Source organism: Talpa europaea, assembly GCF_964194135.1.
Source record: "Talpa europaea genome assembly, chromosome: 10".
Lineage (NCBI taxonomy): Eukaryota > Metazoa > Chordata > Mammalia > Eulipotyphla > Talpidae > Talpa > Talpa europaea.
The window spans coordinates 12663458-12690622 of NC_140077.1; the positions used below are offsets into that span (position 1 = coordinate 12663458).

The 27165-nt window shown below is 38.7% G+C and overlaps 1 protein-coding gene across 1 annotated transcript; it reads left to right on the forward strand.

The window, feature by feature from the left end:
- Nucleotides 1-411: 411 nt before the first annotated feature.
- Nucleotides 412-23792, forward strand: GPAM (glycerol-3-phosphate acyltransferase, mitochondrial). Its single transcript, XM_084245330.1, has 20 exons — nucleotides 412-537; nucleotides 2300-2422; nucleotides 4586-4659; nucleotides 6781-6894; nucleotides 8215-8361; nucleotides 8711-8807; nucleotides 9415-9551; nucleotides 12039-12138; nucleotides 12461-12673; nucleotides 13284-13397; nucleotides 14539-14624; nucleotides 15213-15328; nucleotides 17359-17429; nucleotides 18255-18519; nucleotides 19079-19221; nucleotides 20306-20383; nucleotides 20945-21085; nucleotides 22336-22525; nucleotides 22914-22972; nucleotides 23632-23792. Exons 1-20 carry the CDS (start codon nucleotides 436-438, stop codon nucleotides 23746-23748), a joined length of 2487 nt encoding a protein of 828 aa, XP_084101456.1. The 5' UTR covers nucleotides 412-435; the 3' UTR covers nucleotides 23749-23792.
- Nucleotides 23793-27165: the final 3373 nt, after the last annotated feature.

The window sequence follows — 27165 nt, forward strand, 5'->3', positions numbered from 1 at the left end:
TGCATAATGTGACCAGAAATTCTTAGCATATAACTCTTAAAAATTATCTACTTGTTTGTTTTCATGTAACATATTTAATTCAATCAATATGACTTTGTACTTCCAGGGACTGTTCTTATTAATACAAATGAAATCATTTTGTTGTCATGTACTTGAAAGAAACTATTGTTTACTCTTGAAAATTCATAACTTTTATTCAGGAAGTCTGAAGATACAAATGTTGATTAGAAAAATCAAGACAGCTTAACCAAGTTCATATAAATACATCAAAGTTCATTTTTACACTTTGACTAAACATGATGGAAGTGCTTCTGTAGTTTATCTGATATCCTATTTTAGAACAAAATAATGTAGCGGTCAGAAATTTGGGTTCCTTGTTAACTTATGTGGTGTATATCTCTTATAGCACATGATTTGGGAGTTAAAACTTGTGACATGGATGAATCTACACTGACCCTTGGCACAATAGATGTTTCTTATCTGCCAAATTCATCAGAATACAGTGTTGGTCGATGTAAGCATGCGAGCGAGGAATGGGTAAGTTTAAGATATGGGTTAATAGCACTCAACCTAAAGATGTTCATTTCAATGTCGTTGATGAAGGTGGAAATTCTGGAAGCAACATACTATCAAATAGAGATTAATAGCTACAGAAACTGCCTCTAGCTAATAGATTGTAAGTCTAATATTTAAACATTGTTATATTATATTAATTGGGAAGAAAAAAATGGGATAAGAAATTTAAGCACAGTGCTTATGTTAAAAAAAGAACACTCTGTATAGAAAAAAGAACTAGCAGTTGTTTTGGGCAGTGTAATTATAAAAAGATTTATTTTTCTTTTGTAATTTTTTATAATTATATTTAATAAGTTTGAATTTTTTAAAATGGAAATCAGATTTAAAAATTAAAAATAGGGCCTCCCCGGTGGCACAGTGGTTGAGCGCTGGGTTGCAAAGCTGCCTGCAGCCTCTGCGGCACCGGTTCGATCCCCGGCTGCTCCCCGGCCACTGGAGGAGGGTCCCACATGGTGCGCAGACCTCTCCTGCCTCCTGCTGCTCCCCTCAGCAGTGTACTTCGGTCCTTCTGCCTGCTCTGCTCCCCGCTCTGGCTCTGGTGAATTCTCTCACCCTCCCGCGCTTCTGACTGTACCCAGTGCATGTATAAACAAAACAAACAAACAAACAAATAAATAAATAAAACATGCCTCTAAAAAAAAAAAATTAAAAATAGAAAACAAATTTTAGTGTGAACATCAACCCAAGGGGCATATATTTTCTTGTGTTATTTTTTCTATATAGTGTGGCATGTTTTAAATTTTTCTGAATACTATTTGCTTTATAAAAAATGATGTTGGGCCAAAAAAGTTTGTGGGGGGCCTCCCCTGGTGGCGCAGGTGGTTGAGCACCTGCGCTATGAAGCTGTCCGCAGCCTCTGAAGCGGTTCAATCCCGGTCAACCAGCGAGGGTCCCACATGGCACAGCAGACCTCTCCCGTCTTGCCCGCTGCTCTCCTCAGCAGTGTATTTCGGTCAGTGTACCTGTTCTGTTCCCTGTTCTGTCTCTGGTGAATCCTCTCACCCTCCTGGCGCATCTGGCCTGTTCCCCGATTCTTGTATAAATAAGCAAATAAATAAATAAATCTTTAAAAAAAAGTTTGTGGGGTTTTTTTGGGAGATAATTTTGGGGAATGTTATGTCAGTGGGATTTGAACAACTGCTGAACTTAAAATTAAAACAAAAATGTTAAGAACAGAAGACCAGAGATTGACCATAATTGGAGAGTATAGCTAAAATTTAATTCCCGCCTTTAAACTTTCTTTTTAGAAGAAGAAATATTATATAAATTTACCTTGTTTTTCATTTAAAGTAAAATATTTCACGTTACATTGCTTACTAGATATAAGATCTTTGTTGTTATTGTTGGAGGGTGTGATTCAAGGTGGACTAACTGTTAACATAGGGATCCAGAAGTTGGATCTTATTCATTCTGCTACTGTCAGAAGGTGATTTGACCTTTTACAATTTTGTTTTTAAACCTTTGAATGATCCTTTGAGTTTTCAACAATTGTTGCCAGCTATTACTATTCTTAGGTGCTCAACATTTGCCTGTGTTCTAAGCTTTGTTCCAAGTGTTGATCATGGAGGGAGTATCTTGAATGAAAATACCTTTGAGAAACATACAACCTGAGGAAAAATATGTCATAGTTTCTCTTCTACTTGAAATATCTTAGTTTTAGATATCAAGTGGACAAATATAATTGTCTTGCTATTTAGACACTATTTTTTCCTTAATATTTTAGGGTGAGTGTGGTTTCAGACCAACTGTTTTCAGGTCTGCAACCCTAAAATGGAAAGAAGGCCTAATGAGCCGGAAGAGACCTTTTGTTGGAAGATGTTGTTATTCCTGTACTCCTCAGAGCTGGGTAAGATTGATATTGCTTATTGACCTTTATAAAAGTGAAATGTGTGACACAGATTTCCAACTTCATATGAATTTGTTTTTGTGTAATTTTGTGTAATTTTGTGTGGCCTTAATTTATTTTTAGAATTTAGGCTCATGTTTATAAACTAAATATTCCAAGTAAAGATGTCAACTGAGATTTTCTTCTATTATTTATTTAGTAAGTATTGGCCCAATGATTGCTACCAGATGATACTTGGGATCCTTTTTAGTTTTAGTATGGTTTAGGCAGATAATAGATCTTACTTTCCATTTAGTCTTTCAAAGTTAGTGGGAATCTTCATGTAACATTTAGATAGTGAACTTTAGCACTTAATGTTAATATCCTTACAAAATGAGCCAGAGATAATGGGAGAGAGTAAGAAGTTAAAGCAGTGGTGTTACCCTACTCTCCTTTGCCAAGGTTGTTGGGTCTCTGTGATAGTGAAAGATGGCCGATAAAATGTTAGGGTGAAGATTTAATAAAAATGTTCCAGTGAAGATTTAAGAAAAAGTATATGTGAGTATGTTGTATGTATTGGTGAAAAAACAAAACACAAGTCATGCAGAATCTTCCACATTACAGTGTAGTTTTGAGGAGAGTTGTTTGGAGGAAAGGCGTGCTCTCATGGCAGCTTGCCAGAGGAATGAGGTGGAACAGGCATGTAGCATCTGATGTGCTTGCGCTCTAAGGCAGTAGTGTTACTTCTTAAGAGTTATGCCTGGATATTTAGCTTTGGTTGGACTGGACCAATTATCAGGACATAGAAACTCTGCCGTTTAATTGCCTGTCATTGAAAAAGGCTTTTTGTAACCTGTGTGAATAGCTAACTGTGCTGTTCTATTCAGGGTTGGCTTGGCAGGAAGTAGATTTCTGAATCTGGTATTAAGGGATTTACTAACAGGGGAGAGACTTGTGTGGCACCCAAGCAGTGTATGTTAAATATTCGGGTCTTCTCAAGAATGTTTTGATACAAATATTATTCCTTTTAATCACAAGTGCCTTGTTGTAAGAATTTGGAAGGATTGAAGGATCATGGAAATTTCTAGACTAGGAGTATGGCCAATTCAGATTAACATGTCAGTAGAAATAAAGATCTAAATAGACTGTCATGTGGCTTTTCTTTTTAGACCTGGCAGCTCATCTAATTCTAATTTTGAATGCTTCAAAGATCAAAACAATACCTTAAATCTAATGTGTTTATAAGTCAGGAGAGGGTTCTTGAGAAATTATTTGGTGGTGATGATGATATGGAGTGGAGATAGGTGAATAGTATAATAAAAGAAATTGATTTTTGCCTAAGAATGGCGATAGACTAAACTTGATCTTTGATAGACTGAACTTGATCTTCAAATCTTCAAAATCTTTTAGATTTTTAAAAATAATTTTTATTTGACAATTTTTATAGTAATAAATATTTATTACCCTGTTTCTGAAATCCTATAATACTTTTCTCTAAAGAGATTCACTTAAGAATTTTGTATCTGTTGTTGGGTATACATAATGTTTCTTAGCATTTATTTGTGGTAAGTTTACCTTTTGTCCACATTGGTAAAAGTATAGACTCTTTTCAGATTTCTTGATTATCTTTCAAGATAAATGTCAAGAGGTGACTTCCAACCATACATTTTTTTTCATTAGGTAGGTAATTCTCTTAGGGGAATAAATGACTGAACTCTGGTACAAGATCAAGGATTGAATCCTAAACTTCTGCTGGCTTAGTTTTCCTATCTATAAAATGGGTATAACGTGGTTTTTTTTTTTTTTTTTTGGCATTAGGATTTTTGGGATAATAAACTTAACAGCAGCTACATGGTACTTAGCACAGTATTTTTGTTTGGGAAACTATGCAATATCCAGCGCTCCTGTCAGTGATCTAACCTATTAGTAGCTTCAACCCTTTTGAGTTGGAGGAAATTTGGTAGTAAAGGGAGAGGGGATATCTCCTCTGTTAGGTGTTAAGGAATTAATTTTGAGTTTGTGACCTTCTTTAAAGGCTAAAAAGTAATTTTTAATAAAACAGAATTTTTCATCACCACTTGGGTTTTTGAAGCAATGCCTAACTTTATGCTTGAATTAGAAAAGTCATTGAGGACTAGTAATCCAGTTGTATATTTATGTCAATGTTTATTTTGTTTTATGCAGGATAAGTTTTTCAACCCCAGTATCCCATCTTTGGGTTTGCGGAATGTTATTTATATCAATGAAACTCACACAAGGTAAAAATAAATTTTTTATACTTAAGATAAATCTTGAAAATAAAAAACTCCATAATAATTAATTAACATACTTCTAGAATCTTTGTTTTTGAGAGTTAATAGTATAATGAACTTCTGACATAAGAGGCTTTATCTAAAAATTTAAAGCAGTATAATCACTTGAGAGTCCTATTACTATATCCCTGTTGTAATTATATAATACATATTTTCATACTTACCACTTACAGCTTTTTCTAACTTAACTATTGATTTTGCATGTGAACTGTGCCAAAATGAAAAAGCTTTGGTTGAGGGGAGATATAGATTTGAATGTCTTATGATATATTATGATTATTTTACACTTATAAAGAAGAATAGCCAATTGAAATCTATAGTTTTAGAAGATATTTTCCTCTTTTGGACAAATCTTTCTTGATTTATTATTTGCTCAAGACTTAGAATTCTTACTTCCAAAGTCTAGGCATATGAGTGTGGGCTATCACACACCAGAGTGAGAGAAAAGAGGCTTTGTTTTATGTGAATCTAGGCTAGGGGATAAGGGAAGGGGGAAGGACAGTTGTGTGTGAGTCTTGAGGTAAGAGAGAAATGGCAGCCCAAAATGCTACCAGCTTTGTAATTGTGAGAGTAAATGTCTAGAGATGGTGAGCAGTAGGCTCAAGTCATGAGAAATACTTGGATTAGTTAAGATTTTTTTTAAATCAAATTATAAAGTTAGTGGACATAGTTATTCCTCATTCCACTGCTACCCTTCTCTTTCTTATGCCCTCCTATATTTAAATGAGAAAGGAAACATTCTGATTCACTGAATTCCTCTCCATCTTTGTTGACATGATCTTAAAAGAAGGAATCTGATAATTTTTTCTTCTTTATGTAGTAGACATTTTACATATAAACCCAAAGGGTTGCTTGCTTTCAACTGAATGTAGTTAAGGGGAAAAAGCATATGCTATGTTTGACTAGGCAGTGTGAAAGTTTTTAATGGAATAAGCTGCCTGTGTAATTGACTTGGCTATTTAGCTCTTCTGTATGTTATATAAAGCAAAGCCTTAGAATTTTTACACACACACACACAAACACACACAGCTTTCAGTCAATTTGCAAAGAGATTTCATAGAGATCTTGGACTTTGTACATTACATGGTAATCCTGAAAATGTTCACTAAAGAGTTTAAACACTTAGCAAATTGAGCCAAGTTTTCAGAGAATTGAGACAGAGGAAAGGAGGGAGAAAAAGAGGATGTCAGGAAGGAGAGAGAAAGGAACAAGTGATTCATAAATAGTTCCCCCTCACATTACTTTTCCTCAACAAAGGACTTTTTGCATCTTTTCAGAATTAATTTTTATTTGAAATCTTCTGTTGTCTATATGAACGTCATCATGGAGGAAGTGATACTGAGGCATTATATAACCATTGCAAATGATTTTTATTTCAAATCATTGCATAATGAAGGTTTGTAGCATTCTTATTCTGAGATCCCTGTCCTCCATCCCCCATCCAAACAGCACAGTCATTGACACTGATTGAAATATATACTATTCCTTTGGTATGTTAAATGTTTAAAAAGGATAAGTCGTAACTGATGGCTTCATGAGCCCAGCTTACAAATATTCAGACCATTGTCCCCTTATCCTTGACTTCTGAATTGATTATTCTTGTCTATTGAATTTGTAAGTCAGAAGTATTAGTACTAATTAGGTTTAGTTTTCTAGTATATATACTGGAAGTATTAGTATAATTTTAAAAAATAACCCTTCATGGTAGGAAAAGATTTCCAAATTATCTTTCAATAGCCTGTAGCTATAGTGATATACTATATAGTAATCAACATACTTGCTTTTATATGATAGTAATAAGGATGTTTTTATTTCTTTGTTTTTATATTTGTGTTAATTTCTGGCAGGTTAATACACAGTTCTCAAGTTTAAATTTTAACTGAGAGTACATGAAAGATATTAGGAATAAAATTGTCTCATCCTGAACTATTTAAGAAGAATTTTCTGTAGTAGAAACTCAGACCAGGATTAGATGAAATGAGACTGCTTTATACCTCCATAGAATTGAAGTAGCTTACTTTCGGTGTTCCCAGAGTAGTTCTCCACTAAATTATTTTCACATTGCAGGCACCGAGGATGGCTTGCAAGGTGCCTTTCTTACGTGCTTTTTGTTCAAGAGAGAGATGCCCATAAAGGCATGTTTGCCACTAATGTGACTGAAAATGTCCTGAACAGCAGTAGGTAAGGGTGGGGGTGCTGTTGTGAAGGGGAGGGGCAGCAATGGGATGTGGGAGTGGGAAAGTATTGTCCTTTTTAACCTTCATTTTCTCTGGAACTCTTTCTCAAGAGGTGTTTGTGTTTCTAAAAATTTAATGATAAATTCTAAAGGAAGCCAAGGAAAGGCAGGAGAACAGATGGTTTTGGTGAACAGCACCACGTGGGAATAGCAGTCATGTTTTATAGATTAACTGCTGGTTCAATTTCTAATACATGAAAGGTAAATTGGAGTTCAGAAATGCACATATGTCCAGAGTTCTGTTAAATTTTCTGTAATCTGAATGGGGACATTAAATTTTCTATTTTATAGCCAAGAGAGAAGTAAATTTGATATTTCTGTAAAAAAATTATTGGATATACAGGCACAATTTCTTATACTGGAAAGTCATCGTTAGATATTTCAGGAGAATAAGATAATCTCCTTAAGGGCTCCCAGCGGAGCATGCTTACAAATGGAAGAGACTGTGTTGAACACAGATGGAGTGGGAAAGAAGTCATTCTGATGTTTTTGCTTTAAAATGGGCGTTGGGGTGAAGGTTGGTCTCTGTTATTTGGAGCTTCCTGGCATTGTTATATTTTCAACATTCCTATGTAAAAACTGTCAGGTATGTTTCATTTCATCCAGATATGGTGATTAGTAACTGGTAACTAGGATGTTAAGTGATTTAGGACATTTGACCTCATGTTCTTCCATAAATCATGTGGAAGGTTTATTATAAAACTGGATTAACTTTTGCTTTGATAGCACTGCTTATGCTGTGTGTGTGTGTGTGTGTTGAATTACTGGTTTGATTTTGAAAACTCTTCTAAATATTATATCCTCTGAATCCTCCTACAGAATTTTACCTACAATTCTATGAATAGTATCACAATATAGATGTAATAAATTAGGTCTTCAGGGAAAAAAAAAACCTCCTCATTGTTTTGGCAGTGGTTTTTGGATACCTCTGAATTATATACCTAATGGTATATAACAGGTGCAACTTTGTATCTCTCTTAGCATAGCTGAAACATTCAAATACACATAGTTTTCACTGGGTGCATCTGAATTCAGTTCTGTAATCAACCTCTGATTCTTCAATGGTTCATTAGTTTAGGAATATAACATCCTTAGTAGTTAATAGAGAACCAAAGAAAACTCTTCTAATTTCAGTTTATTTTCTCATGTTAAAAGAAGATACATTTTATTTTGTGATTTTTTTTTTTTAGTATGGGTTAGAAATACTGAAAATAGAATGTAGCCTAGAACCAGTTACATTGTCTGTCTTTCCACTTTCAAATCAGTGTGCAAGAGGCAATTGTAGAAGTAGCTGCTGAATTAAACCCTGATAGTTCTACTCAGCAGCAGACAAAAGCCATCAACAAAGTGAAGAAGAAAGCCAAAAAGATCCTTCAAGAAATGGTTGCCACTGTCTCACCGGGAATGCTCAGGTATTAAAAGATAAGGTAAAAAGCTTCCAGTAAGAGCCAGCTTGTTTTGAGCAAACAGGATTCAGCCATTGGACTTTGTGCTCCTAGCTCAAGCCTCTTGGTCCAAAAGATGTTTGAAGACCCTTTTATCTTAAAACCAACATTTTATACGCAAGTTCACCTTCCATGGGAAGTAGCACCGTGGAAGGCTCTAAGGGTGCCTTAGTGTCTGTTAGTTGACACACACCCCCACTCACTCACTCACTCACAGAGTTATTTATAGCACTCTTAGGTTGTAGATTTAGAAACTTAAGTAGAGAAAAGTCTATGTATTTACATACGTGTATATATATATTTTTTTAACTTTCAGACTAACTGGATGGGTGCTGCTAAAGCTGTTCAACAGCTTCTTTTGGAACATTCAGATTCACAAGGGTCAACTTGAGATGGTTAAAGCTGCAACCGAGGCAAGAATTCCATGAATCTGTCATTCTGTTTTCTCCACGTATACAGAGGATTTTAGAGTTCTTTTGGAGATGTTCTCTTGTGCACTGTTGTGCTTTCTGCACCAATTGAAGATTCCCCCATTTGCGATAACTACAGAGACAAGTATTTGAGAGGAGCAGGTGGGGGAAGGGAGCAATATACAGGATACTTTTTCTAAGAAACGTGTTAGCTACTTTGAAAATCAGGTAGAATAATCTCATTTTATAAATGAGGAAGTGAAGGCACAGATTATGAAATTGTCCCTAGTCACAGTTAACAAATGACTTGCTTAGAATTTCCGACCAAATCAAGCTTGACTCCAAACCTGTGCTCTTTTTATATGATTAAGGCTGCCTCTCAGCCTATAGAGAATCATCTTTTCTCCTCAGTGCTCTTCTCTTTTCGCTGATTCTTTGTTGTTTTTAGCTATTAGCATTAACTGGAAAGAAGTTCATATTACTGAAAAATGTTTTTAAAGAATGAATCACTGATTAACCAGTGTTTGAGTGACTGTAGTCAAATAAGAAGTGCAAATTGTGATTGAACTTTGCATTCCAATTTTGAATTTGGCATTTTTCTCTTTACTAGGCAAATTTGCCACTTATATTTCTACCAGTTCATAGATCTCATATTGACTATCTGCTGCTCACTTTCATCCTCTTCTGCCATAACATCAAAGCACCATACATTGCTTCAGGCAATAATCTCAACATCCCCATCTTAAGGTAAGATAAGCCTATTTTGAAATTTAAGGTATGAAAAAGATTTTATTTTGAGTTTTATTATATATTTTGGTACATGTTATTGTAAAGAGGATAGCTCTTATATTATGTGTGTTTAGTGTGGAAAATCTGGCAAGTACAAGAAAACATTAAGACTGTTTCCATTATTTCTGTGTTTTATGTGTGATTCTTGGAAAGCTATGACTAACTAAACCTTAATGGGTGATATTTAAGTGGATAAAAGTGCTTTGAAAGACAAGATAGCAAATTATTCTATCCTGCCTGGCAGCAGGAAGGTGGGGTCAGGGTAGAGGTGGGGAAATAGAGCAATCAAAATGATATGTAAGGGTAAGTAAGAAGAACCACACCTGTTACTTCAACCTCATGATTTAGTAGAGTTAGAAACAAGTGATAATTACAATATTTGAAAGGTTTTCAGATTGCAATGCATTCCACCTAGAGGAAACAGTATGTGAAAGCCAGAGAGACTCAAAAGCTTGGTATGATCTGGAAATGGTGGATGATTACATAGATTAGAATGTAGGATGTGTTGGAGGGGTCAGAGGCTAGAGGAGGTGACTACATAGGTAGTGAGAGCGGGATCAAAACAATTTGCAAGCCAAGAGTTTGGAGTATATCCCATACTTGAGAAATGACCATTTAAATTAGAAGGAGTACATCAATTTAGACTCTATTGCGATAGTTCAGGCAAGGGAAAATGAAGGCTCAAATTGAAAGTGCCATAGTGTTCTTGGAGAAAAAGCCAAAGATTTGAAAAATACTTAGTAAGCTGAATTTACAAACCCAAGTGCTAGTTCATATGTGGTTCAACAGAAGGGGAGAGAAGGGAAGGTGGTTAGCACCAGGGAAGTGGATAGTAGTGTGGCTGATCACCATGGAAATTGGTGAGTAGTTCAGTGGGTTTCAAACATCAAAGCACAAACTAAGCTGAGCTCCCGCAGTAGTGAGGAGTAAGAGGAGGGTGAATCTGGAAAGTGGCTAGCAGGTTGTGTAGGTAGGGCCTCACGAGATGGCTGTTGTCAGTACCTTGCACGCTGTGACATCTGATCCTTGGCCTCACAGTCCAATGAGTGCCTGTTCCCTTGGCTCAGAGTTCTGTAGCTAACCAGACTCTTGCGAGCAATGGAAGAGAATCTTTTCTTTCATTCCATCAGCCCCTACTTACCCAGCTGTGCTTTAGACAAGAGCGAACATGATACATACATGCTTACCAAGAAATAACTGTAATACAGTGTACTAGGACTCTACTGGACAGATGTACTGTATTTTCCAGGTATTAGAGTATTTATGCTTAATCTCCTGGGCACCTCTTCCCTGTATCAAAGAGCCTGGAAAGCAGAATTAAAAGGTCATGAGAAAGTTGGTGGTGGGCATAGATTTAGAGCTGAAAGGACTCTGCCATTTGGGCTTAGGAGAAGCCTTGCCCCATAGTAGTTTTCCGTAACCCAGAATAAGTCATGTACTCATTCTCTCCAGGTTTGGTTCTTAGCTGGAATATCTTGAAAGTGTTTAATACACACCTATACCTTCTCATAATCCTTTCTTTTTTATGAACTCTTTGGCAGTCATTGCTTAGCTCATCATCCCTTCAGACATGACTGACTGCAGGTGACCTGGCCTGTTGGCAGTTTTCTTTTGTCACATGCCATTCTACACATTCACAGGCCACTTCTCAGGGGGTGTTATTTTTGTGGATGGTTTATCTCATTTGCTGTGAATTTATCCTGCAGGATTTTACTCTTAAGGAGTGATAGTGTAAGCTCTGGGGACCTCTTACTGTGGTTCTTACTTTGACAATAGAAGATAGTAAAAATATGTTTATGTTACTCTCACTATTTAAAAGAGTAGAAGGAGGCACTGAATTTGGAACGGTTGACTTAAATTTCATCTATTTTGTAGAAAGAGGCATGACATGATGAGAAGAATTGTTTTGTTCCTATGTGTGTATATATGAAGAAATTTTTGTTTCTTGTTTTAGAAAGAGGGCTATGCTTGGTTTCAGTGTGACAAAATTATCCTTGTTTCACAGAAACACTCTCTAAGTAGTACTTATTTGTGAACATATCCCCAAAGGAGCATCACATTCATTTTTGTAGTAAATATGCCAGAGGCAAATTTTAGAATGACTAACAGTGTCTTGAGATCCAGAGCAGGGTTTTAAAATTTAGCAATATTTTATCATCTTAAAATATGTAACATTACTTTTGCAGGGGATACATAAACTCCTTTTGGCTTGGAACACATGTAACTGTGCTTCATTATACACAGTGATGTTCTAAAACTGATGAATAATCTAAATGACTAAAATGTGTCAATGTGTCAATAGTGTAGATAATGAGAAAATGTTCATAATTTCATTCTCAGCAACTTAGACAATACACGTGGTTTAGATCCAAACAGATTTTTTTGAAGTAACTTGGAATTTGAATATTTTAAAATTAATTAATTAATGCATTCTTGAATTGATAGTACCTTGATCCATAACCTTGGGGGCTTTTTCATACGACGGAGGTTAGATGAAACGCCAGATGGACGGAAAGATATTCTCTACAGAGCTTTGCTCCATGGGGTATGTGTAACAGCAATAATCCTTAAGGCCGATGTGGTAGTTGTCACTGTGGGAGGAGAAAGAGACTTAACTGAGATTTTTTAAAAAACTGTTGTATGATTAATTATTTGAGTGATTATTGTTTGGCCATGGTTCAATTAATTTTTGTTATCATCATAACATCACATTGAAAGAATTGTCTTGCTGTTATTTATGTGAGTAAAATATTTTGTCAGTAGTGAAGTTAGAGGGCTGTTTTTTTTTTTTTTTTAATTTAATTTTCTGAGCTTATACTAGGTTGAGTGCTCATGAGTTCATGTCTTAATCTCTCCTTATATCCCAGCATATAGTAGAACTACTTCGGCAGCAGCAGTTCTTGGAGATTTTCCTAGAAGGTACACGCTCTAGAAGTGGAAAGATCTCCTGTGCTCGGGCAGGACTTTTGTCAGTGGTGGTGGATACTCTGTCTACCAATACCATCCCAGACATCTTGATAATACCTGTTGGAATCTCTTATGATCGCATCATTGAAGGTCACTACAATGGTGAACAGCTGGTAAGAAGACCATATGGAAAAGTCTTCTTTGGTTTTTAAGTCTTTTGTTTTGAGATAAATGCCTTTACAATGAACTAATAATGTTTTGGTGCTCCTTATTTTTAAAGCTCAGTAGGAAACTTGATAGGGTGGCCCTCTGAGTAGCTCTCAGCTCCTATGTCAGCCTGAGTGGTACTGCTGATGTGGCCTTCCTGCACCGGACAGGATTAGATTTATCAGTGTCAGCCTTGGACAGGGAATTGGAAAACTGCTGATCAATTTTCTAGGCTGTTATTGTCATTCTTGTCCTCTACTAGTTTGTACTTGATTCTTGTGGAGAACAGTAGTATACTAACTAAATCAATTAATGCTAAATGTTTTCTTTTGCATTGACCAAATTACCTCTCCTCATGACACCATTACTTTTTTAGCATCTTCGAATACTAAACCTATCTTGACAGGTCTCAGTCAGTGATACCTATTTTCCTTCTTCATTCTTTGTCGCCTTTTCCAGGAAGAACTTCTAGTTTCCATTTAAAAAACTAACAGATTTTATTCTTTGGATAAAAGAATGTTTGCAGATGTATTAGCTTTATTTCTTATCATGTTGTTCTTTCAAATTGGAATTTAGGGAAAACCCAAGAAGAATGAGAGTCTCTGGAGCATAGCCAGAGGTGTTGTCAGAATGTTACGAAAAAACTATGGGTGTGTCAGAGTGGATTTTGCGCAACCTTTTTCTTTAAAGGTGAGTGTCTGTTAAGGCGTGGGCACAGCTCAATGTAGGGGTCTGGGCTTCAGCGCTGATTCTTATGCCTGTTCTCCATGTCACTTGGGGCTTCTGTTTTCCTCTGTCACAAAATGAAGAGTATGACAAGTATGGTGTTTCCTAAGTTTTTTTTACCTAAGTATGTTTTTTGACAAAGGACAGCAAATGTCTGTCTTTGTATCAACATTTGTTACTTTTTTTTTTAATTCCTGAAAATTTTGCATGTTGCTTTTATATTGGTATACTATGTTTTAAAATTTTAGGAAATTTTTAAAGACATGGTCCCTAAAAGTTGGGTAAAATTGGCAGTCTTGGATGATGTTCTATCCTGCTGAGTAGAATGTGATACCTGTATATCCACAGGGAGTGTGCCATTCTCTCAGAGAAGCCTGGGACTCTGTGTCCCTGAGGTCCTGGTAATTTTAATTTCCTAAGATTTTTGAGGTGGTTAAGGAGAAAAAGAAAGGGGTAAAAAGTTGGGATTCTGGGGTAAATGAGCAGAATTTCTATGTCTCCTGTTCTGCTTCTTGGTTTTACTTTAAAAGTTTCTAGCAGCTCTGCTAAATGCTTTTTGGCCTTAAATGCTTTCCACTTTTAGAATCTCATCATTTCTTAATGTGCCCCCATCTCTTTAAAAAAATGTTTAAAACTGTTGCAAAGTTTCTTTGTCTTGTCATGGTTTAACTTTTAGATTGAGGTTCTTTTGAATAGTATATATTTTTGAAAAGTATGATTGTGTTAACTAGCACTGTTAAGAACATTGGCAATGTCAGATAATTTCATGAAGATGGGAGAAAAGTTATTTTTTTCTCTAATTTTTAAATGATTTGCATAAGCATCATCCTGTTCTTTGTATATTCACTTCTTAGATTTCATGCTGAACAATATTCTTTGAGTGATTCTGGACTTCTGCAGATAGCTTGGGATCCAGAAAGTATTTTTCATCTACTGAACACTGCACATTTTATTAACAACTCCGTTTCACTTTTGTTAGATCAAATTATATATGTCTTATGTATGTTTTAATTATGTTTTATCAAATTATATATTATTTTATATATGTCTATCAAAGTGGGACATTTAGAGTAAATGATTGTGGGTTTTTTGTTTATTTTTTTAGGAATATTTAGAAAGCCAAAGTCAGAAACCTGTGTCTGCTCCACTTTCTCTGGAGCAAGCGTTGTTACCTGCGATACTTCCTTCGAGGTCAGGTTTGCAATATCAGTTATTTCTCCTAATATTTGGAAAAGCAGATTAACTCAACACACGTGTTCTTGTTTTCACTTTCTCACTTGAATAGCCTTTCTTGATCTGGTAAAGATAGTAATATGACATATTGTCATGTTAGTGTGGAGGTTTTTGATTATTTGCATAGTACAATCTTACTGATTTTTGTAAATCATGTAGAGGAATTAAAATTGAATAGAATTTTAATTAGAAAATTTTAATTAAAAAAACAAAATATCGAACACTTCCTTTAACATGTTCAAGTGTTAAATTTTGGGAAATTGTTTAAAATGAGGCATTTGCTTTATGCACTCCTCTATAGTAGATATTGAAAGTGGTGCACCAACAGTCAAGTGTTCTGGCCCTAAGAATGTATTAAACATAATAAAAATATTATGGAGGAAATAGAAATAATTATGAGGAAACCCATAGAGATAATCTATTTGTGGTTTAAATTTAGATTATGTAATAATTTGAAGGCTCTTATTAATTTACTCCTTAGTCCCATATGGTTTACTTTGTACAAAGCTGGGGTTGTAGAAAGCTAATTAAAAAACAACTTTTCAGACCCAACGATGCTGCTGCTGAAGGTACAGATACTTCAATTAATGAGTCCAGAAATGCAGTAGAAGAGTCCTTCCGGAGAAGACTGATTGCAAATCTGGCTGAGCACATTCTCTTCAGTAAGTGAAAAACCAAACTGTACTGCAGCTTTGGCATGGTGCAGTGCAACCCACACTGGTTTTAGAATCTGCTGAATTTGGATTTAGTGTTTAGTACACAGGTGGAGGTAGGTGAGTTACTAGAAAGGATTTGAGAGTGTGGGGACCTGAGGGAATTGAATAAAATAGCTCGCACAGTACCTTATAAGTTCTAAGTGCTCATCTGGTAGTTCTTGTGCTTCTTAAAAAATAATATTGTCAAAATGACTTGTTGCTTCTTTTGCTATTGAATTTATTTCTTTGAACTAACTTATGATGCAGTGTTTAGCTTTAAAATTTTATGTCCCTTTCCCTCTGACCCCATGATTATTTTTGTCCAGCAAGTATTGAGTAGCTGTTATGTGTATATCTTTAACACTTGGAAATATAAATTGACTAATGAATTTTTCTGCACTCAAAGAGCTTATACTCTTCATATGGGATAGTTGTATGCAAATAATTCAGGCGTGAGTGACCCAGAACGGAGTGAGGTGAATGTAGAATTACATTCCAGATTGCAGTGTTGTGTCATGTTTTAAAGACTGCTTTAAAATCCGCTGGCAGGGGCCTCCCTGGTGGCACAGGCTGTTGAGCATAGCACGGTGAAGCTGGCCGCAGCCAGTGTGGGTTCAATCCCGGCTGGCTGGCGAGATACCCACATGGTGCAGCAGACCTCTCCTGTCTCACCCGCTGCTTCCCTCAGCAGTGTATTTCTTCAGTCTGCCTGTTCTGTTCCCCACTCTGTCTCTGGTGAATCCTCTTACCCTTCCAAACATCTGGCGTGTACCCTGGTTCTTGTATAAATAAATAAATCTTAAAAAAAATAAAATAAAATCCACTGGCAGTGGGGCTTTCGGCCACAGTGGGCTCCCCTTGATGGTCCATGTGCCTCGATATTGTCAGACTCTTAGCACTTCCAGCCTAGGGGTTTCCTCATCTCGTCTTACTCCTACTAGTTGCTACTGTTCCTGCTCCTTTTAGGCCAGAGTATTCTTTCTTGAGCACATCTGACTGTGTCTCTTCCCTGCTAAAAATCTGGATGTTAAAAATAACACAGCCTTAATGTGGAAAAGTTGGGGAAAAAAAAAAAAAAACACTACCCAAATAACCAGGGTATTGCTGTTTAGTAACTTTCTTTATATTGTGCTATTTCCATTTATAACAGGTATTTATTTATGTTTTAAAATTTATCAGGTAGGAAGGGGGTACATTTTTTGTACACTGGAGACAAAATCAGTTATGAGGAAAATATTCATTAATTTATTGCCGTCTCAAAACACTCATAAATTGTATCCTTGTTTTGGGTTATTTAATGGACAGTCTTGTATTTGGTTTATGTAGTTATAATATTCTATAAATTCTACGTGTGGGGTTATGGGCTCTAGTCATTTTCAAATGTACTTCTGCCTCCTCTGCCCTGTCTCTAGGCCGGTTGAAAGTCATTTTTACACAGCGCAGTGAATTAGGTGGTATTTTCATTTCACCAGTGAGGAAGCTAATGCTTAGGAGTTTTAAGTAGTTTTCCCCAAGTCATGAAATTAGTCAGTGTAGAAGTTAGGATTTAAGCCCAGATTTGCTGACTTCAAATTCACCCCCAACCCTGTATTTTTGTTTTAATGTGATGAGCACCGCACGAAGAGTGAAGTAGAGCCAGGAACAAGTCAAGAAACTGAGAAGTGGGATATCTCACAGAATTCCCAAAACAGACTCATACTTTGCATCTTGGTAGTTCCAAAAAGGTGTCTCTTGGTCATTCAGTAGCTAAACCCGCTGAATTAAATAGAAGGCGGACCTGTCTTTAATTGAATTCTGTTATATGATGAATAGTGATCTTTAATGCGGGTCCATTGGAACACAGTAGAACATTACCGCTTCCTTTTGGCAAATCAAAGTTACAGAAAATGTGGTAGAGCACTCTTTACAGTTTTAAATAGTTAAGACTTGACTGCTTTTAAAGTGTTTGGGCTATATTAAAAAGAGAGAGCAACTAAAGCTTTGTGTTTGCCTTCCAGCTGCTAGCAAATCCTGTGCCATCATGTCGACACACATCGTGGCCTGCCTGCTCCTCTACAGACACAGGCAGGTATGTCTGCAGTGACACCTGGAGTTACACAGAAAGCATGCGATTACTTTGACTGCTGTTCAATTACTTATTCATTGGTAGATTTGACCTAGTCTTGACTTGTGCTGTGAGACAAATAGTAAAATAAACTAAGGACCTTTTCCCCACAAGCTTACAAAGCTGATGCACGAAACTCAGAGACTGCTTATTACATATAGTAATTAGCCTGTAGACATGTATATATAATATAAGACTGCTTATTATATGTAGTAATAAGATATTCTTTTGAGTAATACCGTAATGGAAATAAGGCATATTTCAGTGACATGTGCTATATATTCTGCATAGTTTCCAAGTGATTTGATTTGAGTGTAGGGTCCTTGCTTCATATTCCTACAATCTATAAGTGCTGAGATGGGAGAGACCATGTCTGACTCACTCATAGTCATGTTCGCAGTACCAGGCATTGTGCCTAGACACATATACGACATATGTGTATCAAATAAATATTTATCACATAAATATTTTAAATGAGAGCAGTTCTTGCTAAAAAATAGCACTTCCTACTTTCAGCTGGCTGCTGCTTCCCTTTGTGATCTTCCATGCTCATATCTGTGTGTTGTGACTAGAATGTTCTCTGGCATGTGGACGATGTCCCTCTTCCTGGGGTCCAGCTCATTAGTCAGTTTGGTGACTTTGCTCTATGTTGGCGTGCTCACCCTGCTTCTGTGTGCTGAACTCAAGCTGCAGGAAGCCAGACAGGAGGAAAATCCTTGGGATGGCCTTGCAGCCTTTTGGGGAGTAGGTTTTCCGTCGTCATGAGACTATTTCTGTCTGCTTCTCTAGGGAATTGATCTCTCCACACTGGTAGAGGACTTCTTTGTGATGAAGGAGGAAGTCCTGGCTCGTGACTTTGACCTGGGCTTCTCGGGAAATTCAGAGGACGTGGTCATGCATGCCATCCAGCTGCTGGGAAATTGTGTCACCATCACCCACACCAGCAGGAATGATGAATTCTTCATCACTCCCAGCACAACTGTCCCATCAGTATTTGAACTCAACTTCTACAGCAATGGGGTACTCCATGTTTTTATCATGGAGGCCATCATAGGTATGTCAGGCCTTAAAGTGTTTTTGTGGAAAACAGAGGATCTAAACCACCTAGCGGTGCCTCCTTCAGTTTGGATGATTACCCCTTGTTTGAGGCAATGTGTTGCTATATTTTTAGTTTTCAATTGAAAATGTAATCTGCTATAGCTTGCTTTTACATTTATTACATAGGTAGCTCCTGAGTTTCTCTATGATAATATTATCCTTATGTTAAGGTGAAGAGGGAAATTGTCTTGCTGTCCGGGAGTTGAAAATCTCAGTGAAATGAGACATTTATATGGCAGTGAAACTAGTGGAAGGGACTCATTGTGATGAAGAGAAACCATAGCAGGAGAGCAGAGGGGCCTGAAGTTCTTGAGAAAGGCATGAACGGAGTTGGGATCACAGGGAATCACAAAAAGTGAATCCTGAGGAGATTTGCTTAAATTTTTGCAGTAAATGTATGTTACTGTTTTTGCCATTTTGGTGTACTAACAGGCTTTTGAGGTCATTCAGGTTATTTGAGCTAGCTGAAGTCTTTCTTGGAGCTCCTGGCTTCAATACTACTTTTGTTTCCTCAGCCTGCAGCCTCTATGCAGTTCAGAACAAGAGGGGTTCAGGAGGGCCTGCTGCTGTGTGCCCCAACTTGGTCAGCCAGGAGCAGCTGGTGCGGAAGGCAGCCAGCCTGTGCTATCTGCTCTCTAATGAAGGCACCATATCTCTCGTAAGTGTGACTCCTAGGATGACCTAGCTGCCTTTTCTGGAGCTTTTTTTTTTTTTTTTTTTTTTTTTTTTTTTTTGTGAAAACACAATCCACCTTTGTTTTTCTCCTAGAGAATTTGGGTCCATTATTGAAGCTAACATTCTATCTTGAATCTCCATGACCCCCAAAATGATGTCATTCACTGTTTTGGTTTGCTGTTGGGACCACCGCCCTGGGGAAGCCTTCTTGCAGCTGTGAGGGGTGGTAGGACATATGGCTCAATGTTCTCAGCAGTTAGATCCAAAGAAACCGAGCCCTTGCCTGAGCCTGAGGCACAGGGTCAGAGGTTTTTGTGTGATTAACATGCCCACTTGCAGGTGATAGAGCCAAGGAAGATGGAGTCAGAAGCAGTCTTAAAAGTTGTCTGCTTAACCTTTTGTCACTTTCTAAGTGGGGAAACTAAGGTTTAGCAGTACTAACGAGCACTTATATTATTGCTAACCACTTTCAGACATTTATGATGATATACATCTATACATTGAGCAGCAGAAAGGTTTATCCCCCTCAAAATCATCAACATATAGACTCACATTTTATTTGAAGTCTAATTTTTTCTTCCTGAGACGTTTATGAGCAGATGTGTTAGGAAAACAGTCCTCTTCCACCATGTTTTTGGATATGACATGGTGGTGGCCCTATCGGGGATCTGTTTTGCGTGAATCTTGGGGGCAGGGTAGGTGGGATAGGGTAGATAAGGCTCCCTAGATTAACCTTTGTCTTTTTCCTGGGCCTTTTTTGAGTTATTTGAATATCCCTGTTTCCTCATCTACCACCTTTGCATACGACATTTGATGTAAGAGAGCTTTTGCAGAGAAGCAGCTCCTTTGAGGGTGAGCTCCATTCTGGCGAGGGAACTGAGCTCAGGAGCACCGTTGAGTCAGGTGGTACCTTGAGTTCTCTTGGCAGGCTTTGCTCTCCACTGGGAAGCCTCACAAGGGGGGCCTGGAAATCTCAGGTTTTTCCCAGGGGGGGGCCACGGTGGAAGTTTTGGCAGTTACCTCGTGCTGTGTTTTCTGCCTCACATCTAGTTGCGTTTTCTTCTCAGCCCTGCCAGACATTTTACCAAGTTTGCCATGAAGCCGTAGGAAGGTTTATCCAGTACGGCATTCTCACAGTGGCCGAGGTAAGAGAAATAGCTTTCCTTTATTTAAATCTTGTTTGTCATTTCCTTCTCTGTTCTACCAGTAATTTTAAACAATATTACAGCTGATTATTTTAACAAGTAATTGCATTTGGTAGTTAAGTCAAGATGAAGAAAAGAGAAAAGGGGAGAATAAATGTCTTTTGGGATTGTTTAATATTTTGGTTACTTTTCTGTAACTGAGGTTGTCTGAAACAAATCTTGACTTGATTCCATGGCATCTGGAGGTTTGCATTCTAAAATGAGATGTTTGCTAATCAGGGTGCTTACAGATTGCACATATGTACTTTTCTTTTTTGAGATTTTAATTTTGGTATATTTGGTGTAGAGAATATGGCCTGGGAAAGTAGACATCAAGTCAGAAGCACCGATGGTATTTTATTTGCTCTCTCCCCCTGTCTTCCCAGAGTCTGTGGCAAGGGGAGTGGGTCGACTGTGGAAGGGCCAAACAGGAGACTAGGGAAAGGAGAGAGCGAGCCGCTTGGTCTGGGCTCCACCTGGGCTGTGCATATTTATTGACCGTTGGTCATCTCCTTGTCATAGCAAGATGAGCAGGAAGATATTAGTCCTGGTGTTGCTGAACAGCAGTGGGACAAGAAGCTTCCACAACATTTATCTTGGAGAAGTGATGAAGAAGATGAAGACAGTGATTTTGGTGAGGAGCAGCGAGATTGCTACCTGAAGGTACTTTGGTGACGAATTCTGGTGGGCATTACGGTGATGGGGTGAGGTTTGTGTCGCCTCTAATTGATGAGATTCTTACACACTGAGACTGGTGACTTTTATCAGAAGTACCTACAAATTGGCTGTGGTACTTTCTACCTAGAAAGATGCTCCAGCTGTTGGAATTGAAAATCCCACAGGGGAATGTCACAGACGATGCCTTCGTGACTCTCATCAGAACGCACAGGTGCAGCCTGCTGGGCTGCCCTTGCATGCACTCCTGAAGAAGAGCACATTTTTTTTGTTCCGCCACCCCCAGGCGTGGTCGGGAAGGGAATGAGTCCTCCCTGGCCTGGTTGCTCTTGAGTCCCTTCTCAGTCTTGCTCTCCCTCCCCAAATTTTACACATCAAGCTCTTTGCCTTCAATTAAATCCTATCACAGGAGAAAATTGGGGTTTTTAAAAGATAAGTTGTCCTTGATTTAGAAAATCAATTTTGTCTAATTTGTAATTTTAGACATTAGTGATAATTATTCATCTTTTGTTGAATCCCCTAAGTGGATTACCATCTTTGGAGTGGGATGAGACTCTTAGTTTACACACACACACACACACACACACATGCACGCACGCATGCACACACGCACGCACATAGACTCAGGAGCACTATAGCTTCTGGAGATCCTAAGTGACATTTAGAAGTTTCTCCATCCTGGGTATCCCTAGTTTCACATGGGACAATGGTGTACACTTCGCAGGGCTAAATTGAATGTGTGTGTTTTAGGGGGGCAGTGAGGGCCCCCCCGCCACTAAGCACCCCCCGGCTGCTGCCATCCTTCCCCCTGTGCCAGACTGCACTGCGGGCTGAGTCGGGGAGGGATAGCGGGGACTGAGGTGCTCTCGGGTGGTTGTCCCATTTTGCACACTTGCGTAACTGTGCAGCCTGGGCTTCAAATCCTGAAGTCTAGCCTCAGGCTCAGCCATTTTCAGAAATGACACGACATCATTGCATCATTCAGGCATGACCATATCTAGGCAGCTGTTCATGAATGCAAATCTTGGGTTTGTGAAAGTCTGTGGTAACAATAGAGTTCACATCTCGTACGTAGCGGTGGTTTCCATGGGGTGCCCCATGCAGGGAGCAGGGTCACTTCTCCATAGTGATGATGTGAGCGGCCATCTTCTTGTTCCTGGCTCTTGGGGGGCGATCCTCCAGTGGCTGCCTTTCTTCTGTCCCTTTGCCGAGCCTTCATCTCCCACTCTTCATCCCAGGTGAGCCAGTCCAAGGAACACCAGCAGTTCATCACCTTCCTGCAGAGGCTCCTTGGGCCTTTGCTGGAGGCCTATAGCTCTGCCGCCATCTTCATTCACAACTTCAGTGGTCCTGTTCCAGAGCCTGAATATCTGCAAAAGCTGCACAAGTACCTGATAACCAGAACGGAAAGGAATGTTGCGGTGTATGGTACGTATGTCACTCACTGTTTTGGCTTCTTTGAAAGTAATGTCCTTTTTGATCATAGGGATCTGCTAATTGTAGATCCCTACAAGTGGGGGAAAAGGAAGAAAGTATCCTGACTTCTAATTCCATAGGATTCTGCTGTTACTATTTTGGTATGTTACGTACGTTGAGTGATATAGTTACCTCTCCTGCTCTTCCTTTTTTCCTTAGATGACAAAGAAACAGCAAATCATTAGTGCCCTCATAGTCCACCAGCAGCAGAAATGGAGCTTGGCCCCAGCATGTTGACTCAGCCAGCCCCTCTTTCTAGCTTCCCACACTTTATGACTGTGGGTCCTGGGGTTTTTCTGGACCTAAAAACATTTGACAGGGTCTTACCCTTTCTTTGCAGCTGAGAGTGCCACATATTGTCTTGTGAAAAATGCTATGAAAATGTTTAAGGACATTGGGGTAAGTTTCCATTATTTATAGTGTAAAAGTTTGTTTTAGCTTTTCTGTCCCTCTGTTTAGATCCAGACTCTGAACCATGTTTGTGTTGGGGTCCACACTGTGAGAAGCTGTTTCTGCTGGGTTAATCATGAAGGCATTTCTGGGGGAGGGGCCAGGGGGAGTAGGTTGAAGGTGAGGCCCATCAGTACAGATATATTTGAATGTTCCAGAATTTTCTTCATTTCAAAATTGTTTATATAGAACAGGTGCCTGTGTGTTTCCAATATAAAGCACTTTTGACGAGGAGGTTAATTATGTCATAAGATTCAGTTATTTCCTTGTGTTTTCACCTATTGCTAGAAAGCTCTCAGGTATCTTTTACCTTCACATATGTTCCTTGGAGGTGCCAGTGGCCTTTGTAATGAACTATTGGTGACTTTATTCTAACATCAAGTTTAAAGTGTAGCACACTGCTTGAGTTCTACCCCAAAAAGTGCCCCGCTTAGCCTTCCCACCTCACAGGCCTCTCCACCCCCTCCCTGCACACATCCATAGGTGCCTTTACAGAGGCCAGGATGTGGTCTTTGTACTTCATTGCCTAGGCCTCAGGGCACAGGTTGGGGGTTGGTAACAAAAATGTCTTGTTTCTGTCTATAATTTAATCTAACCTGTCTCTGTAGGTTTTCAAAGAGACCAAACAAAAGAGAGTGTCTATTTTAGAGCTCAGCAGCACTTTTCTACCTCAGTGCAACCGGCAAAAACTCTTGGAGTATATTCTGAGTTTTGTGGTGCTGTAGGGCACTCCAGCACCACAGGCAAGCGAAGGGTGGGCCAAGTCCCTGGTAGGCGCCAGCCTCTGGCTCAAGAGTTGAAGGTGCCGTCGTGTGGTCAGACTTGACCTGACCTGAAGTGACCTCCTGGAAGACAAGTGCCTTCACCCCTCAGTGGATCTGTGATCATCCCAACTCTCCGATGACACGGTAGCCTACAGATAACACTTCGGGGGCCCCCCGGCTGCCATTTGCAATCATAGTCAGTAGATTACAGAATGAAATCTCAAAAAAAAATATTTTGGAGTTTATTAAAGACTCACATTTTAATTGCAACTCTAAAGGACTAATTACTGTGATTGAAAGAAAGATGTAGCTGTATTCTAGATCTGAATCTTGTGTAGTGTACTAAATGCTGTCAGTAATTCATCAGTATATTTCCTGATTAATGTTTAATACTTCCTTTAAAAAGAATCAAGTCATCATACACTGTTCTCCCTCCCCCCCCTCCCCCCCAGTTTTATCTTGTCCATTGTAGCTAATTTTGAAATGGGAATGTCTTTCATCCCAAAGTGCTTTACAAATGTTTGGGCTGAGCAGCATCATCCCCAGGTATCACTGTGCTGTCCTTTGCTGTCAGATTAAGAAAGTGTTTTAACAAGTGCAGGGAAACAGACAATATTGGCTTAGGTCAGAAGTAGAGATAATGTGATCAGCTAACATCAGGAAGTACATTGGGCTAGCAGGATTCAAGGTCAACTTGGCCAGAAAACTGACTTTGAAATTCTGGCTCATATAAAAAAGTGCCATTGAGTTTTAAATGACCAGCAAGTATTTAGGAACAACTCCTATTTTATGTCTGCACCCCTTCCGCCCCCCAGGTGCCTGCCACTCATAGGTCAAAGCTGTTCTTGGAGATCCTCCAACCGAATAGCAATTGACCTGAGTGGATCAGTTTGTCCTGATAGAATGTGTTGGTATGAGTGCTCTGGCTCCAGATCCTGGCCGGGGGCACTCATGCCCTACTGCCAGGTCATGTGCTGTGCCTGGTCCGGGTAGCTGGCAAACCCTCAAGTTGTGCAGTCTCCAGCCTGTGGCTGTGTGGTAGCCCCACTGACTGGTGACTGGGTAGAGGCACTTATGAATTTTTAGCTTTGAGGAAAAACCATGGTTCTATAAAAATTTTAATGGGTTATATGTCTAAACCCCGATGCCACGTAGTGGCAAATAATTATGAAAAATTGTTCCTAATGGATAGGTGCCTTTTTGTGAACAGGGGGCATAATTGTTAGCTAATTGTAGTCATGATGGTGATTTCTTAAAGATCATGGGATATTTAAACATTTTCTAACTGTTTATTATTCCTTCTCTCCACGGTATTATGAAATAAGGATTTTTTTCCCTGATAAATATTGCACATAGTCTTTAATATAAAGTACTGAGAATTATGTTTGTATGTTCATAAGCTTGGGTTTTTAACACTACTGGGATCTCATGAATATTCTGTGTCTTGGGAGAGGAAGGTCTGACTAGTGTTTGACACTGTCTGAATGTCCCGTTTGCAGCACCTGGCAGCAGCACGCGCTGCGTGGTCTTCCGCTCTGCTCCAGCTGCCTGCCTCTGGGACGCGTGCCCTGCTCAGCCACCGGCAGTGTTGCTGTGGCTCCTGTGGAGGGTGGGCTTCGCCTGCCTCGCAGGTTCTTCTTCCAATGGAGCTCTGTCCTGGGTGGGATAACCCGGGGGCTTTTGTATCCCCTTGGGTGCTTCTTATTGGGCAAGCATTTTATGAGTCTCTTTTATTCATCCTCTAAATTATAGGTCAAAGATTACTCAAACTGTCTCTTAGTCCGCTGGAAAGTCAAGTTGGCACTGACTTCCCAGTAGATCTGCTGCCCCGCCTGTGACTTCTGCTGAGAGTTGCTGCTGCCCGCCTGGCTGGGGCACAATGGCTTCTCTGGCTTTATTTTCTCTTTCAGTTGGTTTGTTTTCTAGAAATCTAATCAGATGCTTTGGGGGGATGCAATGTATGATCGCTAGCTCTCTTGCCACTTAACTCACTGTGAGAATAAATATGCATGCTTTTTTGTAATTAACTGGTGCTTTGAAAACCTTTTTTAAGGAAGAAAAATCTCAACCAAAGTTATGCTCATCCAGACAAGCTGACCCTTGAATTCATTTTAGCACAACTCATTCTTCAGTGCCTCGTTACTGAAAAACATGCATCATCGCAATAAGGCTTCCAGCTAGCACTATTTGCTAAAAGATTTATTCTCATTGTTTTCCAAAAGTGAATGGCTTCCCTGTAAGATTAAACAAACTAGGTGCTTGTAAATAATTTATTACAGTTTACTCTATTGCATTTCTATAAAACTGAAATGCATGCTCTCCAGGGGAAGACTGTGAGTCAAGTAAAAAAAAAAAAAATTAAAAAACCCCAAGAATAAGCAATATGAAACTGCACTCTTTCAAAAGGAGAATGTCCTAAGTAATTCTGAAGAGGGGAAGGAATTTTTGCTTTCTTAAAATTTTGAGAAAAATAAAGGGAAAGAATTACTGTCCAGTCTGTAAGCCTTTAACAGAGAAAGTACTAGCTGAGTCTTCCTACTCAGATCTACCTGTTAAGTCTCACAAAGGTGAGTGGAGAAAATAGAAAATAGAGTGGGGAGTGCAGTGAATGTGAGCTCATGCTCTGGAACGCTTGGTCTCCTGAAGGGGAGAAGCGTTTCCCACAGTTCTCTGCGTGTATGAGTACATTGTGAGATGTTCGTGGTGTTCAGTAGAACAAGTATCACTAGTAAAATACATTTACACATGGAGCTTCTTTCCTAGAAACTCAGAATGCACTTGAGTGCAGCAAGGGCTCAGGGTCCATTGAACCCAGCATTTCCCAATCGATGGGACCCCAGGACCTTTCCAGGACACAGGGGCATCTATGAACCTCTCACCAGTATCTCATGCAAAGCATTTTGGGAAGCACTATGGAAGGTAGTTCTTATAGAAGACAAAACAATAGCTCGTGGAGGGTACTGAGGTGGGACTGGCATGCGTTTTGTACTGAGGAGGAATCTGCATGCATTTTATATAATCAGATGTTGCATTTAATGGATGTATATTTCTTCTTCTAGAAACAATAAGCACAGGAGGTGGTCAGAACTCTCCTTTGGAGAGATTAGCCATCACTAATCCTGGTCTTTTTTTACTGAAAGCAGTAAAATTAACAAAAGGATTAATTGAAGTTAATCACTGAGATTTAAATTCAGATTTAGAAGAAAATATTGCACAATTGAATGCAGATTTTTATCCGCAAATAGTTCTAGTATTTAGAACTGATAGGACCTATCACTGAAGTTTATAAGACTTAATTTGGATGTAAATCTATTTTTTAAAACACTCTTTTTAGAAACTTGAGACTTGACACCTGGCATTTTAGTTTAATACAAACTA

What these genes read in the sequence shown, in the direction of transcription:
- GPAM (XM_084245330.1), top strand. Translation starts at nt 436, where the DNA reads ATGGATGAATCTACACTGACCCTTGGCACAATAGATGTTTCTTATCTG. An exon ending in ACTACAATGGTGAACAGCTG is followed by an intron (nt 12,674 to 13,283) that starts GTAAGAAGACCA and finishes ATTGGAATTTAG; the next exon opens with GGAAAACCCAAGAAGAATGA. An exon ending in CGCAACCTTTTTCTTTAAAG is followed by an intron (nt 13,398 to 14,538) that starts GTGAGTGTCTGT and finishes TTATTTTTTTAG; the next exon opens with GAATATTTAGAAAGCCAAAG.